We start from the raw sequence: 18,689 nt of genomic DNA on the forward strand, positions 1-18,689 counted from the left end.
GTATACACTTGTGAAACTGTTCTTGTTTGGAATTTGTTTCATTCATTGGATCAAGCTCGATGATTATTTAGAGCTTTAATGAGACATGTACAATGTACATGAAGTCATTTTCAAAAGAAAGGAAACATGGGCTACTGTGAATCTAATTACATGCCAGCCATGTTATGGCTATTCTAGTTACCATTACATAGGCAAATTGACAGAGTTAAACTACACAGCAGATACCCACTGTTATCTTGAAACCTAATACAAATGTTCAATTCACAACATCTTTAAATTAAGTAATCGGGCCAAATCCAACCCATTGTTATGCAAAAATATCGTAAGGGATGCAGTCAGTCTCTTATTTCTATCTTAGCTAGATCTGCACTGGACTGATCAGTCTTCAGCAGTTTTGGCCTGTTGTGGAAGGGGTGTGGAGTAGCTCCTCAACAATTCTGTCAGTGAGAAGCCTCTGTAAATTAACTTAGCATGAACACCCTGATCACGCCTTCACACATCCTGACCTACAGCCTTTGGGGAGGCAGGAATTCACAGAGGAATCAGTTCAATGCACAGATCAGTCCAACACTTTTATTACAGAATCACAGCGTCACTGAAAGGGGCAGTTCATGAGAGTATATTAAATTCAATGCTTCAGGAAGGAACCTGAACTCCCATCACTGGGCAGACAGTCCAAACTGCCCCTTGAGCTTCCGTGTCTAATCACTTATTAGGGCACCTCCCTTCCCGGGGATAATGGCCAATTCTTGCATGTAGCACAAGCTCATAGTGACCATACCCCCAAGGCTGCTCCCTAGGCCTGTCTCCCAGCCTAAATTCTGACTCTGGGTTTCTGCCACCTCCCTGCAGCAGCAGATATCCTCTCCAGCAGTCCACACAGTCATCTCTTGAATGGCATCTATATCCTCCAGTGGGAAGAGAGCTGGAAGCAAGAAGAGGAGATAGGATTTTCTTCCGAACCTCTAACCAATCACAGCTCTAGAGGCAGAGCCAGCCTTCAGAGGGCTGCTGCTGACATGTGGAGTTTAAGCAGCAAAGGCTGGGTGCACTGAGAGCCACTAGACGGGAAGGTGACCCAGCGCAGGGAACTTGCTAGGCTGCAAAGCCACACCAAATCCCTTCCACAACATGCCCAGTCTCCTGAGAATCATCTGGCCCAGAAACAGCTGGTAATTTCAGGAAAAGACAGTTACCTTTCAATAACTTGTGTTCTTCGAGATGTGTTGCTCATGTCCATTCCACATTAGGTATGTGTGCTCGGCCACATGCACCGGTGTTGGAAGTTTTCCCCCCAGTAGTATCCGTAGTGGAGCAGCTCTGGTGCCCTCTGGAGTGGCGCCCGCATGGCATGGTATAAGGGGTGCCGCCAGCTCCCCCCACCCTCAGTTCCTTCTTGCTGGAAACTCCGACTGTGGGGAAGGAGGGCAGATTGTGGAATGGACATGAGCAACACATCTCAAACAATACCCACTACGGAAAGGTAATTGTTTTTTCTTCTTCGAGTGCTTGCTCATGTCCACTGCAAATTAGGTGACTTCCAGCAGTTCCTGTGGAAGCAGATAGGAGTTCATGGCTGCGCAGATTATAATACAGCTCTGCCAAATCCTGCATTGTCTCTGACCTGCTGAGTGATGGCATAATGAGACGAACGTGTGGACTGAGGAGCACGTCATGGCTCTACAGATGTCCTGGATCAGGATGTGTGCCAGGAAGGCCAACGAAGACTCCTGTGCTCTAGTCGAATGGGTCCTGATGATCAGGTCTTTATGCAAGACGTGATCCAGTTGGAAATCCTCTGCAAAGAAACTGGAAGGCCTTCATCCTGTTCACCATAGCAATGAAGAGCTAGGTCGATTTACAGAAAGGCTTGGTATGTTCCAAGTAAAAAGACAAGACCTTCTGGATGTCCAGCTCGTGCAGATGCCTCTCCTCAGCAGTCTTGTGTGGCTCAGGACAGAACAGAGACAGGAATACATCCTGGCTCATATGGAAGGAAGATACCATGTTCGGTAGGAAGGCTGGGTGGGGCCGCAGCTGGACCTTGTCCTTATAAAACACTGTGAAAGGCAGTTCCGAGGTCAAGGCCTTAATCTCTGAGGCTCATCTTGCTGATGTCACCATCACCAGGAAAACAACTGTATTGAGGACCCAGCTGTCCGAAGTTATCGTCGACCACACCGGGAGGAAAAAGGAAAGGTGGCTGCAAAAAACTGGTAAAATAGGATCCAGGAAATAGACTGGTAGGTCACCCCAGGGCGAACCCTCAAAACGACTTTTTAGCTCCTTGCTTGGAGTGGGTCGAGCCCAACTGAGCAGAGGGTGGGAGCAAGTGGCTCATGCACCATCTGTAGCCCTTGGGCTTTTTGTGCAGCTGGTCCTGCCAGGGATGACTCCTTTGCCCCTGGGGAAGCTGTGGTTTGAACCGCTTATGGGCCGAGCCCAGAACGTAGCGCCCAACGGTTTTTAGGGTGGTTCGTGAGTTCTTCAGCCCATTTATCTTGTTGTCCGCAAACAGGGCCTGACCATCAAAGGAGAGGTCCTGAATCGACTTCTGAGCCTTGGAGGACAACCCGGAGAGGAGCAGCCAGGACGCTTGCCGCATGGAAATGGCGGACACCATGGTGCGGGCGGCAGAGTCTGCAGCATCAGATGCTGCTTGAAGGGCCACTCTGGCAGCGGCCGTGCCCTCTTCGAGGAGTGTCTGGAATTCTTTACAGGAACCTTCCGGGAGGGCATTCTCAAACTTGGCTGTGGTCTGCCACATATTAAAGTGGTAATGGCCAAGGAGGGCCTGGTGGTCAGCCACCCTCAACTGTAAGCTAGACGAGGAATAAATTTTTCATCTGAACAAGTCTAGTCTCATGGAGTCTTTATTTTTTGGGGTAGCTCCGGGTTGCCCCTGGTGTTCTCTGTGGTTAGCTGCCTCAACCACCAGGGAATTTGGGGCAGGATGGGAGTAAAGGTATTCGTGCCCCATAGTCGGGACAAAGTACTTACACTCTGCCATTTGGAAATGGGGGCAAAGAGGAGGGGGTTTGCCAAAAGGCGCTGGATATCTTCAATACCCCTTCATGAAGGGGAAAGGCCACCCTAGCAGGGGCTGTGGAGAAGAGGACATCACACAGGGAGTTCACTTGCTCCTCCAACTCCTCTGCCTGCAGGCCAAGGTTGGACGCAACCCTCTTCAACAGTTCCTGGTGTGCCTTAGCATCATCCAGAGGAACCAGGTGAGGGGCTCTGCGATGGTCTCATCCGGCGACTATGAGGAGGAGGCCAGTACCAAGGGTTCCACGACACCCACTGGTGGTCCAGCAGGCTGTTCCCCTTGGTCCACATGGACTTATCCTGCCTCAGGGAGTTGGGTTGTCGATGCCACTGGCCTGTCCGAGGCTCCTAATGCCGAGCTGGCAGACTGGGAGGGTTGGGTGAACCCCCACGAGTTCCAGGGGTACCGTGAACCTGACCACTGGGCCTGGAGCCATCGGGCAGGTTTCAGTTCTGATGATGCAGGTGGCACCAAGAGTCTGGGAAGCTGCCCCGCCGATGTGGAGCTTTGCTCCGTAACGGAGCCATATCTGGAGTGATTGCTGCCCAGTCACCTGGATCCACTGGAGCAGCAACCCCGGGCCTGGCGATAATCACGGTCGCATCTAGAGGAGGACAGGTCCGAGTGGGACGTTCGCCTCCGTGGGGACCTCAGTGACCAGCAGTGCTCGGTGGATCCGCAATGGGAGACTGGTAATTGACACCTCATGCTTCAAGACTGATACTGGGAGGAGGAGCAGGACCTGGAGGTATGGTGGGCCGGGCAGGATCCATCTCGGGGATCATTGGCAGAGCCCGTGGCTAGTCCTCCGATCGTTCCAGGGATCTGTAGTGGCATTCCAGTGATGTGAAAGGCCAGTCCCAATGTTCCTGCTGGGGAGCGCGTGCGTCTGTGGGTCTGCGCCAGGTAACCGGCAAATTGCTCCTTGAATCCCGCTGCTCGTGCCCAAGGTTCGGTGACCATAGAGGGCTCCAGTGCATCTGCCACCTTAACTCCAAGGCATGACGGCTTCGAGCGGGTGAACGGGGGCGGGATGTCCCCCACGATGGGAAGCGGTACCGTTGAGGCGAGGGTGGATGGAAAGGTCCCAAGGTGGGCTTACCCTGAAATCTGGGCACTGCTTGGGCCAGCACCGGGAGAGTCAGGATCTCCTGTGCAGCCTGGAGCGCTTCCGGCATCAACAGCACCTGAAGCTGACGAAGGCTCGCCTCTGTGTCCAAGCTTCCAGGCAAGGAACGGGGTGGGATGCATCGATGTTAGCTGAGGTCCCACTTCCCGACAGGGGAGATGAGCCGCGTGGCGCAGGTCTTAGCTTGCCCCCAGCCCTGTACTTCCCCTTGCGGGGAGTAGGAGACCATCCCCTATTGGCTTTCTTCGACTTCTTGGACGGGGCCGTGGACAGGGATTGGTGCCGGCTCATCAACGGCGGGGCACTACTCACCAATGCAACGATGCTGGGTGCTGAGTCGGACCTTTGCTCCAGGGCTGGAGTGAGCACCGACTCCATCAGGAGTGCTTTGAGTCTGATCTCACGCTCTTTCTTGGTCCTAGGTTTAAAGGACTTGCAGATTCGACACTTATCACTTATGTGCCCTTCACCGAGGCATCTGAGACAGCTACGATGTGGATTGCTCATGGGCATGGACCATTTGCAGCGACCGCAGGGCTTAAAGCCTGGGGACTGGAGCATGCCCCGTCCCCCGGCTAAGTCCCTGACAGGACTAACAAAACTCTAACTACTGCTAAGGGCTAACTAACTCGATTACTATGTATACTAACTTTACAAGAACTCTGGTTGGTACAAACGAAGCCTAAGCAATGCAAGTAAGAGCAGCGAACGTTCCATGCACCCTCACTCGCAGCAAGAAGGAACTGAGGGTGGGGGGAGCCGGCGGCATCCCTTATACTGTGCCATGTAGGCTCTACTCCAGAGGGTGCCAGAGCCACTCCCCTATGGATACTGCTGAGGGAAAAACTTCCAGCACCGGTGCATGTGTCAAGCACACACACCTAATGTGGAACGGACATGAGCAAGCACTCGAAGAAGAATTAGTGTTTTTACAACCATTACTTTTGTGGGACTGCGGGCCTGGATTCGGTCATTAATCAGAAATTAGCTTTCTCTGATCCAAATCACAGTACTGATTTAGTGTAAAATTGCAGGTAGAAACTGCTCAATTGTCATCACATTTAGGAGAAATAAGTAAACAATCTGAAGATGGAAGTCTTCATAGATCCATAGTGTGGGATTATTTCCTCATTTTGAAAGATATTATAAATTATATTTTTATATGCATAACACACCCTTTATTCTGAAAAATCTCAGAGCACTTTGACAAACTTAATTAATATACAAATTATACACAAGGATCACTTCACTAAACACTGAAGTGCAGCCATCTCTAGGGTGGAACTTGGCAAACATATGACAATACAAACTCTATATAAATGTTTTGCAGAGGAAGCAATGCCTTCTGTAACTGCACTGAAGGGAAAAATTTGGTAGACAAAGTGCTATTACGTGAGCTTCAGTTTGGCTAGGGCACAAGAGTTAAACATTTTTGTTTTTTGAAATATTACAAATTCAACTTCATTTTTACATCTCATCCAAAAGATAACACTTCCAGCACTATGCTGGGGCATTGGTTCAGTGCTGTCTCAGAGCAAGTAGTGCCACCTACTGACTCAAAAAGCCAAACAGATTTATTTGTGAGGGTTCAGTGTGAACAATATACCTTAATTTAATGGTTCATTTGAGTGAAAATATACAAGGAAGGGAGTGTGGCTACCCACTGATCTAAGAATAAAACTACCATACCTCAGAAAAAAATGTAAGTCTTTTCCCTATAGCCGAATAGGAAATGCACTTCAAAATCTCTATGCAAATAATTATTCAGAACAGAAGTATTTATCATAGTGGTATAAAAACCTTTAATTAAGAGATGCGGGAATAGATGTTCTTCCTTAATAATACCACAAATTTCAAATGCTTTCTGAGATACAGCATATTAAAAGTGCTTACGGCTTGATTTTGCTCCCTATTCCTCAGCTTTCAGCAGTAACCATACTATAAAATCAGATAGGGTGAGAGATGCTCCAATTTTGTGCTTTTGTTGTCATTCAGGAAAACTGAATACTCAGGACTCTATCCTTGCTGCACTGATAACCCAAATCTTGACTCCTTTCACAGCATTATGTCAACACTGTTTTGTAACTATATGGCAAGGATTTCCCAGTTGCAACTTTTCAAACTTTTCCTAGTAAAAATTATGTTGATCATTAACAGTGTTGCCAACTTTAATGTATACCTCAAATTTCAATTCCACAAGAGTATAGCAATAAAAAAATACAAGCAAGGAAGCACGAGAAATGCTTTGTACACAATGCACTAAACTAATGTGTTAATTTTTATTTTAGGAAGGACACAAAATACTGGATGAACTTAAAGGGTTTGTTGAAACCAGAAAGCAAAACAGCTCAACAGCCAGCTTGTAAAACAATTAAACAGGACTGGTATGAAGGAAGACAAAAAGGTTGGCAGAAAAATGGCCAGGTTATTACAGAACTAAACATCTCCTTAAAAATAAACCCCAAAAGAATATGAATAAATACTTTGTCTTCGAGTCTGTTGATTCCAAAAAGTCACTGGCCATCTGAAATGCAATCTGCCATACAAAATACTTGAGCTCACTAATTCAGAGTCTCACAAAAGGGTTTAAGGATCTGTGAAGCATTCACTTATATCCTATAACTCTATGGGGTTCTGACGGCTTTAAGTCCATTGTTATCTTGATATATCAACTACTAGATACCAGAGGCCGGTCTGTAATTGGTTTATCTTCCACAGAGTAATGAAAGGTTGAAATTGAAGCTAAGGTAGGTGAAGTCCAGATTCAGACAAAGACAGGAAGTATAGGTCATAAATCCCCCAAAAAAACTGCTTGTGTAAAAAATATGCTGTAATTGTTTGACCTAATATCAGACAGCAAACCTTTTTCACTTAAAGTTATAAGCTTTCTAGTGAGAGAAAGAATTCATGGCAAATAGTAATAACTGCACTTTGGACTTAGAGTGTTTTTCATCCACAGATCTCAAAGTGCTTCACAAAAGTGACCTGCTTTATAAAGAAGATTGACCTGCTTCTGGTGTTCAGACTGGACGTTAAGAAATTTGGGAATTCTCCTCAGAATAGTAAGAGTGACTTGAGACTTCCATGAAGCTGATGACCCAAATGAGGTCTTCTTAAACAAATACATTGAGACGCAGTGTGGCTTAAGATCACTGAGATCGCTCAATGTTCTTCGAAGATTCTCCCACATTGAGATAAATCATGGCCTCAAGGGAGGCCGGTTGGCCACTTAAAGGCCTGATCAGTGCCCACTGAAGTCCATGGGAATATTCTCACTGACTTCAACGGACTTTGCATCAGGACCTAGAAGTAGTGACTGCCAGTATCCGCTGAATCTATTTTAGTCTATCCAGTAAAACCACAGCATCTTGAGTTCCTTCAATCACAAAAAATATTTTCATTTGAGTTACGGGTAATAAAAAAATACAGATTCTGCAGTTGCTTAGATAGAGTATGCTGGGGTTTAGAGAATTAGAGAATTAAAGAGATTCTAGCATCAATATAAATTGCAGTAGTAATTTACAAACAGAAACAATTATTCTGTAACAATAAAAGAGGAACAGTTTTCAAGTGGCATGGGCACTAGAGTGGGACCCAGGAGACCCAGGCTCAAATATCTCTTCCTTCACAGACTCTCTGTGACACCATGGGCACTTAGCCCTGCTCTACACTTAAAATTTAGATCAACCTAGCTATGCTGCTCAGGGGTATGAAAAACACCGTAGTTAAGCTGACCTATCCCCCAGTGTGGATGTGGCTAGGTCAATGAAAGAATTCTTCTGTTGGACTAGCTACCACCACTCAGGGAGGCAGATTACCTACATCCGTGGAAAAAACCCTTTCTGTTGATGTAGAAAGCATCTACACTATAGTGGCATATGTGCAGCTGTGCCACTGAAGCCCCCATTGCATAGACATGCCCTGAATCTCTCTGTGCCTCTTCCCCATTTGTAAAATGAGGAAAATAGTACTTCATGACCAGTGCTCAGATGCTACTGATGGGGCCATAGATTTACACAGGCTTCCAGTAAATGTTGGAAAATATCGATTTCACCAACATACACAAACCAATGAAAAGCCATTTCCATCAATGATCATCTAAATTTACTATTAGGCAAAGAAAGAAAAATGCTGCTTGAGTGTGATTTAAGGATATTTACTTTGTACATTTTGACATGTGACGTTGATAGATAGTGTTTTAATGATTGTAAAGCTTTAACTTTAGAACCTCAACATCTACTATCATTAAATATTAATTCTCTGTCCCCCCTTAATTTCTCACAACTGTGAAAATTTAAAATCAATAAAAATAGAAAAAAATGCTTAAACCCCATAATTTTACCCAACAATGACAATTTAAAATTAATAAAAATTTCAAAATAAACATTGATATTATCCATCAAAATTATAAAAAAATAAAATTGAATTCTGCCTAGTCTAGATAGATAGATGTGCTATTAAAAAAAAGCATAATTCTTTCAGTTTTGGGTTGTTAATACAATCTAAGATTTTGTGTACACACACACATGCACACACGGCCAAATTCTACTTTCAACAGCAGTGGCATAAATATTGAGTATTTTCATTCAAATAATCTGAGTTGCTTTGGATTTAAATTGGAATTGCGGAGAACACAATTTGTCCTTTTAATATTTAGCAAAAGTTAACTATTAGTGTTTGCTTTTTATTTACCTTATACAATAAGAAACTGAACTGATCTGAATTTTGCTGAATTGGATGAATAAAATACTTCATAAAAAAAAGTAATATTAATTTAAAATGCATTTTGTAAAGGATAGTGACGTGAAAAACACTTTAAATATATGTAGACATTACTTCATTTTAGTCCTGGGGGGGGACTAGCCATCGTCCCGGACATAGGCAGCATGTTGTGGTTGGATCCCTGCTGACCTTAGTGGCAGAGCCACTACTAGGGCCCTTGGCCCAGTGGAGTAGGGAGGACCCGGGTCCCCCTACCCTAGGCCGCCACCCTCCCCCAAGGGGCAGCCCACTACCCTGTGAATCAGGTACGCCTCATTGCCTCTGGCCACTAGGCCTGCCTACCCTGCAGCCCAGGAACTCCTCACGGACTCTGGCTGCTAGGTCTGCTTACCCTGCGAACCAGGGTCTCCCTCAGAGACTCCAGCCACTATGCCCAGGTACCCTGCGAACCAGGGAACCACTAGTGACTCCAGCCACTAGACCTCGAGACCCTGCAAATCAGGGACCCCCTACAGACTCAGGCAGCGAGGCCTTGACCCCGCGAATCAGAGATTCACCACTGACTCTGAACCTTAGGTTTTATTGCCCTGGGATGCAGGACAATCTTGTCAGTGTAAGTCCATCGGGTGTCCTAGCCCAAAGAAATGAGCGCTCGAGGGTTGGGGTGTACTCACCTCACACTAGCTGGGGGACCCGCACCCTGTCACAGTTGCATATAATTTTGACTCTGATTCTGCAAAGACTTATGCATGTATTTAACAAATCCCATAAAACGTAGGGCCTGTGTTTCATAGTAAGCAATGGCCACTAGAAAACTTTGTGAAAAAACAAGCTTATACAAATGAGAGTAATCATTATGCATATTGAGGAGCTTTCCTCACATTAAATTTGTAGACATTTTGAAAATATTTTTTTCAATAGAAAAAAAGTCTAAAAATTTAAAAGACCAATGTCTACAAAATTTCACATTATTTTTCTTTATTTACTAGTTTTCACAGAACATTTTGATTTTACTTTGGTCTCCCTTATCAAAAACCCTCATTAGGTCAGAAGAGAAAACAAATTTAGTGATTTGGTTCTAGGGTAAAGTGTGTTAAAATGTTTACACAGTGTAAACTACTGTAAGGTGAATGCACAACTAGTTGAAAGACAGAATTCAGTGGTTCCTCGTGGGAGGGTGTACCTAGAGAAGTCCCAAAGGGGTCAGTCCTGGGTCTGGTACTATTCAATATTTCTATTAATGATTTGGATTATGGAGTGGAGAGTACGCTTATAAAATCTGAAGATCACACCAAACTGGGAGGAAATTAGGATTAGAATTCTAAGCAACCTTGACAAATTAGAGAATTGGTCTGAAAACAACAAGCTGAAATTCAATTAAGACAAGTCCAAGGCAGTACTCAGAAAAATCAAATGCTCAACTACAAAATGAGGAATAATCGACTACGTGGTAGTACTGCTGAAAAGGACCTGGGGGGTTATAGTCAATCACAAATTGGATATGAGTGATGCAGTTGCTAAAAAGGCTAATATCATTCTGGGGCATATTAATAGGAATGTCAGATGCAAGATACAGGAAGTAAATGTTCCACTATTCGGCTCTGATGAGGCCTCAGCTGGAGTACTGTGTCTAAAATCTGCATGCTACACTTTAGAGAAGATGTGGACAAATTGGAGAATGTCCAAAGGAGAGCAACGAAAATGATAAAAGGTTTAGGAAACCTGACCTAAGTGGCAAGATTAAAAAAAAAACTTTGCATGTTTAGTCTTGAGAAAAGAAGACACAGGACCTGATAACAGTCTTCAAAATATGGTAAGGGCTGTTATAAAGAGAACTGTGATCAATAGTTCTTGTCCACTTAAGGTAGAACAAGTAGTAATGGGCTTAATCTGCAGCAAGGAAGATTTAGGTTAGACATTAGGAAAAATTTTCTAACTATAAAGGTAGTTAAGCTCTGGAATAGGCTTTTAAGCGAGATTGTGGAATCCCCAATATTGGAGGTTTTTAAGAACAAATGGGACAAACATCTGTCAGGGATGGTCTAGGTTTACTTGGTCCTGGCTCAGCACAGAGGATTGAAATGGATGACCTCTCAAATTCTGTTCCAGCCGTATATTTCTATGATTCTATGAAGCCAACACATTTGGGACTATTTGCCTGTTTGGGGCTATTGCCAGTGCAGAATTTCTGGTACTTTATCTTTGCATTTTTTCAGTAATTTCTGAGAATGAAAACTGCCTTTTCTACCAGTTAATTATGCTTTCCACTTGCTGAATAAGTTGCCAACCTAAAGTTTAGTGAGGCTGCAGCATTAGCAGTTGCTGTGTTTTGTAGCACACAATTGTGTACCAGACTGAATATAGTGGTTGATGCTGTGAGACCTACCTCCCCCTCCCCTTTAAAAGCCCAACATTCAAGGACCTAGAGAATAGTCAAGGACATACTTGTTGGGTGTTGTAAAAACTATTACTCATTGCAGAGAGTTAAAAAAGGTTGAGTGTAGCATAGTTTTCAACAGAAATGTTTGTGATTTTTGTTTTCACAAAATTTTCAGCTCTACTCAACTTCACAAAAACACCACATAATTTGGCATAATTAGCAATCTTCGAAGTTTCATCTATACTGGAAGGAAGAGTTGTGTTAGCTAATATGTTTTACTTATCACACTGTTAAACACCACTTAACATCTAGGACAAGCAGTGTGTTACTTAAAACATGTTAGTTTACGTGTTTTCTAATACAACTCATTTTCCAAGTACAGATAAAAGCCTGAGAAGCCCATGACTGGAACAAGAAGGGTATTTGAACAGTTGTCTGGGGAAATCTATGCGGCATATGTCCAACCTTATGCCTTGCTTTGGACAGTACGATTACTGTCTTATTTTTAAAGCATTAAATTCTCACACAAACACACAAAACGTGTGTGTGTTGGGGGGAGAATCACATTTGCTAGGAGATACTTATGGTGGCTCTGAAGTCTGAAATGACCTACTCAAAAATATTCTGTGATGCAAAAGTACTTTCTGACTCTCAAGTCAGCTGCTTGCTTAACATATCATTTGTTTATAGAAGTTCTGTGTCAATGTTCTGCTCTATGAATGTAGATAGATAGCAGTCAAAATGTTAAGAAAGAAACTGCACACTTTTCAGAGCTGAATGAATACTTACTTCTGCTTTTTTACGTGCTTCCATGGCTTTCATAAGCATCATATGTTGCCTTCTCCTCTCTCGTTCCTAATAAAGCAGATAAAATTAGAACAAGACTCAACCACAGTTACAAAAGTGTCTTTTTTATTTTAAAAACTCAGTACAAGTTTAGCATTAATAGACAAGTCACAATAAATACTATATATAGGACAAGAATGGCCAAGTCTGTGCATGTTTTAGTTCAGGTTTAGAAAGCAAATACAAGAACAATCAAAAGCAAAAAGGTAAAGCAATGAACATGGAGACAGTGTAAAACAGAAAGCATACAGCTTTACTTATGGTCAGTTGTGATGCTCCTTCATAAGCTGGCAGAACAAAAAGCATAATGGTTGGCTGGAACAGGTCAGTTACCTTACATCTGCTATTAGAAAGCTTGCAATTACTAAATGAATAGCCAATTGAACAGAAAGCTGTATTTCTGATCATTTAAAAATATAGTGAAAGGCTGAGTTGAAAATCATTTTAACTTCATGTTTAATTAAAATCTTGCTGGAATCCAATATGCCACCAACAAATAAGTATGCTGAATTTTTCTGTATTGAGATAGTTTTACTTAAATAGCCATGGTTCCTATGCAAACATGAATAAAATAGGATATTCCTATTTACTGATGCCTGTTCCTCAATGCAAAGCCACAAAGGCCGCGCCACAGATTATGTTAACAAATTTAAATGGAGCATGACTCATTGTACTACAGAAAAAACTAGATAAGTTCCTTCAACTTTAAAGTTCTAAGGTAAAATCCTGGCCCCACCGAAGTTAATAGGAGTTTGTCATTTACTTCTATGAAGCCAGGATTTCATCCCTAGTTTCATTTTTAGATTAAAATATTATGCATTTACCATTTATTGAAAGCTAGTGTGCTCAGCACTGGACAAATCTGGGGAAAGACACGATCCCAATTTGCACAGTAATTCTAACCCAATTTGTAGTGTTCTAATCCAAAATTATACTAAAAGCTTTATACTGAATCCCAACAAATGGGATAAGACTTGCAAAATTTGTACAGTGATTTCCTATTAAAGGTAAAATGCTAATTTTGCATAAATTCATCACTGATTTTACATAATGGTCCAACTCATGTTGTGACATCAGTAATGTAGATTTCCAGTCAACAGCCTCATATATGGATCACAGAATTCAATTTATAAACACGTCTGAGACAAGTCATACTTTTTTTCTTTAATAGACAAGACAAGCAGATGTATGCAATGCACTGTGCTGTAAAGCCATGCAGCAGTATGTAATATGACAGCAGCCAGTGCTACATTTTATGCATTGCTATGACAACCATATCACAACCAAATCACAATGCGGTGTTAGATGTACAAAAATAAACATACCCATACCATATCTAGTCTATGCCTCTCCAACTCCTGGGAGAAAGAGTTGGCACAACATTATGAAACAGAAATCACAAAGTCGTAAAACCACTTTATAACCCCCACAAAGAGACCCCAATACCAAAGAAAGTCAATAAACCATAAGATGAAAGAAAAATTTATGCAGGAATCAAAATCAGAAATTTATACCAAAAATATTTTTGAAGACTTTTCCCCCAAATAGCTTAAGCAGAAGTTAAAAATTAGCATTTGCTACTGTTCTGATAACTGTATGCATACCAACCTGATGTTTCAGAAGAACAGCCTGCTGCCTTCGCATCTCTTTTTCCTTAAACATAAGAACAAAAAGGTGCTTCAAATACCTGACAAATATTATTTAGCAGTAAGATGCAATTTTTTGAGCCATGCTAAAATAGGAAGAATCTGCATTCTCTGTCTCTTTACTCCTTTATTTTCAAACACTTCACATAATATAGGAACAGTTTATGCTACCAAATCTACTGAACTGAGCATCAGGAGATGCCAATAACATTTGGCTACACCGAGAGTGCATGATTTCCAAATACGGCAAGTAAGTTTTTCGGCACTGATAGGGATAAATGGGATATTTGACTACAACGTTACACAAGTAGCAGCAGAGTTTGCCATTATACTCAACATAAAACAGAAGCGACACTGTATGCAGTGCTATTACATAAGGGTTTGGTGAGCACGTCTAGAATTGCTCAAGCCAAGCATAAGGTATGGATAACTCTAGTATTGACACTTCTGTTTATTTATTTTATATTATATATATACACACACACATGCATATGCACGTATATATGTATATGCACACACACACGCACACATATGCACAGTACTTACTCTACATTTCTATTACAAATGTAATACCTTATGAAAAAACATTCTGCCATACCTACAGTTCTCATATTAGTTCACAATTATTATGCACAATCACACAGTTTTTATTTTTGGAAAATAAAAACTCTGATGCTCATCTAAACTAACCTTTATTCGTTTCTCAGCCTCCAATAATTTGGCATTTGCCGCTTCTTCCTTCTTTTTCTTTTTAGCCTGTGCATGCAAAACAGGTCTCAAGGTCATGCAACAACACCACTAAAACTTGAAAATAATCTCAGACTAAATAAAACTACATGCCTCACAAGGTGCAAAACAATACCACATATTATGTGCACATTATAACAGATTTCTTCCCTAGTACACTTTGCATTATCAGTAAGTTCACAATTAACTTTTTTTTCTTTTTAAGGCAAGCCAGAATTATGAAGTCACATTCAAGATTTATTTTACTTGGATATTTGTAACCAAGATACACAGCATATAGGAAAATAGTTATTTTTTAAATATTGTTGGAAAGAGATTAAAATTCTAATCATTATATAAAACGCTATATAAAAAACTTTAGCAATCAATGGTTTACCACTTTTTTCCATTTTAAAATACATATTTGATGTAATTGAAAATGTTCAGTTGAAGCCAATGTAAGGACTGCTCATCAACACATTTTGGGAATAATATTCCCATCCATTTAATTTATATCAATATCAGTTCTAGTATAAGACAACTGAAACCAAAAAGAAATCTGTTGTCAGACAGGTCAGAAATGATGATCTGAAACAGAAATCTTAAATTTAAATTCCTTTAATTTAGTTGTATGTGACATGGCTACATTATATGAAGCAACCATCTGCAATATGGAAGCTTATGTCTTTTAAAAATAGATCATGCACATTTTTGAAGATCAGAATCATGCTGTTCAAATATCAACTTCACAGCCAAATGTTAAATATTTTCCTTCTTTGTTACTGTAATCTAACTTTTAAAAACGAAGTTTTAAATCCATTCCACAGTCAGTAACTAAATTCCATATAAGGCAGATTGCAATACTATTTTACTCCCTGATTCTGCAAATACATATTTTCCTAACTATAAGCATGAGTACTCCTTTTGTTATCGATGAGACAACTGTCGTGTTTAAAGTTAAGCATACGTATAAGCAACTGCAGGAGTGGGACCATAGTTTAAATTATGGATCAATATTCTTAGAATTTCTGAAATAGTGAGACAGTTAACAATTTGAATCAAGACTGTGGAATTCCTGAAGTAGACCTTACTTTAATCCAGTGGCGACAAACATGCAGTTAAGACTTTTTTTTAATTATAATGTTCTTGAAACGTATGAACACATTTAAAAAAAATTATACTTAGTTTATTGTTTCTACCTCTAAAATTTGCTGAGCCCGAAGTTCTTTTTCCATTCTGATTTGTTGAATTCTCTTAATTTTTTCCTGCAAGGGGGGGAAAAACATCTTTTAACCCTTTTAAACAACAACAAAAAGTATATAAAAGATTTTTTTTTACATGAATGAAAAAAAAAAGTGAGAAAAGAGCCATAATTATTTTTAAAGGAATGAGCACGTGTACATAAGTACACTTTTTCTGAATCTTACACACATTCCAGTTGATTATTTTGAACTACAATTGTCTGTGTTTGGTATTCTACATTAACATTAGCAAATATTTGATGCATCTCTGAAAGCACTGAAAATGGAATCTATGCCTGTGGGTTTATGTTTAGGCAGTCACAACAGTTTTTCTATTATACTAACTTAGAGAAAAGGAAGCATCCTGATGACCGCACAAAATATACAGTGTAGGCCAAATCCTGGCTTGCAATGGTGGAGATGTGTAGGGATGGGTAGAAATAGGGGCTGTGGTGCTCGGACGCAGTCTGCTTATACAGGGAATGCTGGGGGCTGTGAAATCTTCATTGCTCCCTGCCATCTGTTGCTTAACTCTTGCAGACATCGGGGGCTGGGAGCATAGCCATTCTTGAACCTTTACTGATCGGGCTACCTGGCATATTGCATGGCCCAAAGTACCTACCCAGTAGCAGCCAATATTTAGCCTAGCCATATCTGATCTGGATGAAGTATGCACAATTAAGTGCTATATACTTTTATTTCCACTGAAAACTAGCCTATCAAGATGGATAGTCTGAGTTTGGACAACCTTACTTGTATTTCTCAGAGGGGTGTGTGACGTTATGCACTATAGAGTAAAAGTAAATAAATAAGTAAATCTGGAAAACAGTCGCCACCGCACTTTCAGTCATGGTCATTCCCAGAGACTTCAGCATGCCTGTGAGCTCCTGAGGCATGGGAGGAGCCTAATGCAGTCACTGTACAGTTTTATTTCACATGTCCTGTGTTGTATACTTTGTGCCTTGTAAAAAGAGATAGTATGTGCTGCAATTGAAAATGTTATGGCATCCTATCTAAGGGTTTATTGTTTCAGAACAGCTGCTTGAGAAACATCAATTAAAAGAGCAGAGCATGTCTTTGGATGGATATTCTGTTATCTGGACAAACAGGAGAAAATATGAACCACAGAACTCAGGGCATAGCAAAGCCCTTAACTTATTCCAAGGGATGTCAAAGCAGCTTTCATCAGGCTGTGTCATACAGACAAGCGTTCAAATGGACATAGTATCAAGGCACCTGTAAGAGAAAAGTCTGAGTATGATATGAGCCATCAATTCTCTATTCTGTGTGTTGGAAATTATGTCACCACTGTATTTTTTGGAGTCTCCAGAGAATAAATATGTCATGAAGTGGAGTCAACTTCATCTCCTCTCAGGGGCATGGTGAGAGTTCCTGCACAGTACCAGAAGTGGGCCCACTATGGTTGGAACAGTTTACTAAAAACAATATTATGCCACCTCTATGTTCTCTACTAAAACTTTCTAAATTTTAAACATGTTAAAAGTCACTCCATTTTCTGTGCTGGAGGCTAAACACACGCCAAAAAAGACTAATGGGGGGGGGGGGGAGAAATCCCCTCTTAACCATACCTTGACCTCCCAGGAAAGAGAAGTGTGAAAAGCACAAAATTAATCCTCTAGAGTCACCCACAGTTTTACCACCATAAGTATATTTAATTAGATTTCTTTAAAATGCGTCTATCCAAAGCTCAAACATCTCAGCTACCCGCAAATGTCACCATACCGTCCAGGGACAGAGGCAATGAGCACAGATCAAAGAGCTTAGTTGCAGAGTGCCCTGTGGATGAAATTCTGTTCTATGAGCAGGCAGGTAGTTGCACTCTGCCCTAGCTGCAGTTTCCAAATAATATTAAAGGTGTAGCCCCAATGTAGAGTGCAAAATGGCAACCCAACCTCTCTCTTAATACTACTGACTGCACTATCTCAACTGGAAAATCATTCCACCAATTCACTAATCTCTCTTAAAATAGAAAAAAAAAAAACCTCTTACCTGCTGTATGCCATAGTCATAGTTAAACAACACTTATGTCCCCTCATTTTAATCTAACAACTTCAACTAGATCAAGTTGAATGAAATACACTCTAGTTTAGGGACAATAGCACTTCAAATCTTAAAAATTACCATTTTGTTGCTCTCCTCATACGCAAACCCTCTCCATTCCATTTATTATCTTGGTATCCTACCCTTATTCTCTCCATTTTAACAAAATTTTTCTTCAACAAACGTGACCTACACTGCATATTTCACAAATGTGGTATCAATATACTCAGTGTTTTTTGTATAAGTTAGCTAGCATAATATCCTCTTGATACAAGCCAACATACTCTTAGCCTTTACTGTACTACAGAGTGGACTAAAATTTTATATGTTGAGTTTCTCAGTTCAAATCCTTTCCCTCTCCTTTCTTTACTCATTCAATTCTATTTTGACTATACTTAGCCACACAAAAAGGAGGACACTATGTTTTATGTGTTAGATGAAACAGTCCTTTACCATGTAAAAGTTTCTAAATGCCATTATCTGAATAAACTGATTAAGTTAACTCAGACTGAAGAGGTTTACTCTCATGCACACAATTGCCAGTATCTTCAAATATTACTTTAATAGGTAATCTCTTTCTATTAACATGTTTGGGTTTTTTTGTATTCATGTTTACTAAGACATTGAGGCCAAGATTCTGATACTACTACTCATAGTGATTGAGTAGCACCTTACTCTGTGAGTGGTCCCAACTGATTGCACGGACAACACAAAGAATAAAGTACTATTCAGCATTGGCAGAGATGTTACAATCTGTTCCATGGTTCACTAAACACTACTGCCCTAATCAGAACTGCTCAACTTCATATACTGCTAAGTCAGAGGAGACTCTAGGTGAAGCGGTAGAGTCTTATGTTTTTGGAACAAGAGACTTACGTCCTTTTTCCTC

The 18,689-nt window shown here is 41.1% G+C and overlaps 1 protein-coding gene across 39 annotated transcripts in view; it reads right to left on the reverse strand.

The window, feature by feature from the left end:
- Positions 1-18,689, reverse strand: part of BAZ2B (bromodomain adjacent to zinc finger domain 2B) — a 277,531-nt gene that overhangs the window by 59,306 nt on the left and 199,536 nt on the right. For 24 of the 39 annotated variants that reach the window (XR_006284740.1, XM_037913210.2, XM_043524903.1 and 21 more), the window contains 5 exons: positions 15,698-15,763; positions 14,463-14,528; positions 13,735-13,779; positions 13,452-13,484; positions 12,070-12,135 (listed from right to left, as the gene is read on the reverse strand). Coding sequence is in view for 38 of the 39 variants with exons in the window: in XM_037913210.2 (XP_037769138.1) it covers positions 12,070-12,135; positions 13,452-13,484; positions 13,735-13,779; positions 14,463-14,528; positions 15,698-15,763 (276 nt within the window). In the remaining variant the exon portion in view is untranslated. The remainder of the gene's footprint in view (positions 1-12,069; positions 12,136-13,451; positions 13,485-13,734; positions 13,780-14,462; positions 14,529-15,697; positions 15,764-18,689) is intronic. The other 15 variants (XM_043524921.1, XM_043524923.1, XM_043524917.1 and 12 more) reach the window with 2 other exon arrangements.

This window comes from Chelonia mydas, chromosome 11 (genome assembly GCF_015237465.2).
Source record: "Chelonia mydas isolate rCheMyd1 chromosome 11, rCheMyd1.pri.v2, whole genome shotgun sequence".
Classification (NCBI taxonomy): domain Eukaryota; kingdom Metazoa; phylum Chordata; order Testudines; family Cheloniidae; genus Chelonia; species Chelonia mydas.